The sequence below is a fragment of the Perkinsus marinus genome (assembly GCF_000006405.1).
Source record: "Perkinsus marinus ATCC 50983 genomic scaffold scf_1104296970810, whole genome shotgun sequence".
NCBI lineage: Eukaryota > Perkinsozoa > Perkinsida > Perkinsidae > Perkinsus > Perkinsus marinus.
Window position 1 is genome coordinate 1 of NW_003202312.1, and position 1,770 is coordinate 1,770.

Sequence of the window (1,770 nt, forward strand, 5' to 3'; positions counted from 1 at the left end):
TGTTGAGCAGATATGCTCTTCTATTTTTTCCACATGGCAAACTGCCGTGTCTCGAACTCTCTCCGAGGGAGAATCTAGCGGAGATTTTATGTCTGAGTTGCAAAAACTCTTCAAGCAATGCCTGCCCAGTGACTTCTCCGTCTCAGGAGTCGAGCGCAGTAAGATCGTCGATTTTTTCGTTTGCCTCCAGTTCTGGCGCGGTCTACCGTCGTCAACCCCTGGGTTGACAGGATTGAGGCAACAATGGCAATCAGAGCTGAAGAACAAGCCAGCTAATATGATTGAGCACGCACTGAACCTCTGTAAGGCTGTTACAGCCGATGGTTTCACTGCTGTGGCTTACCCCCCTAGGGGAAAGGGCTCTTCCGGATACGCCGCCAAGGGCCATAGAGTAGGCAAAGGTAAAGGCAAAGGCAGAGGTAAGGGGTATGTCTCTCATGACATCAGTAAAACCCCTAGAACTTATGGAAAAGGTCTGAGATGTTATAATTGCAATGGCCGCGGGCATGCTGCCGCGGACTGCCCGCCCCAACCTCAGTCACAGCGCAGAGATTCGGCTGGTCAGGTGGGTCCATACATCCTTCGAGGCGCTTTTAGCAACGCCGATACACGGTTTATATCCGTCCGTTTCAGGTGTGATGAAGCGGGTTCCGGCTTCATAGAAGGTATGTTTGACACCGGGTCCTCAGTGACTCTCGTTTGCCGAAGTGTCTTAGACGAACTTGGCATTAGTTGCTCACAACTTTCGCCCTCATTTTCATCCTCTATTCACTCGTTAGCTGGTAGCTTGTCAGCCAGCAAGACTTCGAGTCTTCAGCTTAACGTGTGCGGTGTTGCAGTTTTTCCATATGTTGTGGAAAAAGAGTCAATATTGTCAATAGACAATCACAAGATCCATATCTTGCTAGGCCTGGACTGGCTTCGACACTGCAATGGCGTCAGCCTAAATTACGTCAGTGACCGATGGACAGCGGCAATAAACTCAACCATATCGAACGCTCGTTCGTATGCGCTGGTTGGTCAAGCCGAGGAGCGTGAAGCAAACTCTGCACCATTAGTTATACATGAACGGGATATGATCCTTACCCGTTATGTTATAACAGATCCAGCAAAAAAGAATAATCCCCGTCACAAGTACCAATGGCAAGTCTCTTGGCTATGGCGTGGCGGCCAGGAGCCATGTAGACCCATGTATCATGTACCGCATTATCCTCAAACGGTCGAGAAACTGAGTGCACATGAACTGCAGCTCTTTCATGGGTCAATTCAGACCATGATTGACAATAAATATTTCGAGCCTGTCGATCCCTGCGACGTGAAAGCTACTGTGACAACCATGCCTATAGTGTCGTTGGGCAAAAGTACTCCCGTAAGAGTAGTTATTGATTACAAGTTTCTCAATACCCTCATTGAGTCAACTCCAAACGACCGCTACGGACCTGTCTCTTGTCCAGCGGAGGTACGTCGGTGGAGATCATTAGATCCTTCTCAATATGTGACGATAGACATAAAGCATGCGTACATGCAACTTCATATCAGTCCAGAACAAAAATACTGGCAGTGCGCCGTCTTTCCACACATGCCAGAGGGTTCCAATATCTTTGCTATGACGAGAGCAGCTTTGGTCTAGCCATATCGGGTAAAGCCCTCGCGTTGTCTACAGATAACTGTCTAAATCGTATTAAGACTCGCTAAAGCATCCACTGCGAAGTACGTGGACGATATAGTAGTTCACAAAGATGATGTTGACTTGTATGCGACACGCTTGCA

At 48.2% G+C, this 1,770-nt stretch overlaps 1 protein-coding gene across 1 annotated transcript; it reads left to right on the forward strand.

Moving 5' to 3' along the window:
* Nucleotides 1–88: 88 nt before the first annotated feature.
* Pmar_PMAR021234 (hypothetical protein) lies at nt 89–419 on the forward strand (the record flags this gene model as incomplete). The annotated part of the gene is made up of 1 exon (XM_002767401.1): nt 89–419. A coding segment is annotated over one exon (331 nt), but the record flags the coding sequence as incomplete, so codon positions are not given.
* Nucleotides 420–1,770: the final 1,351 nt, after the last annotated feature.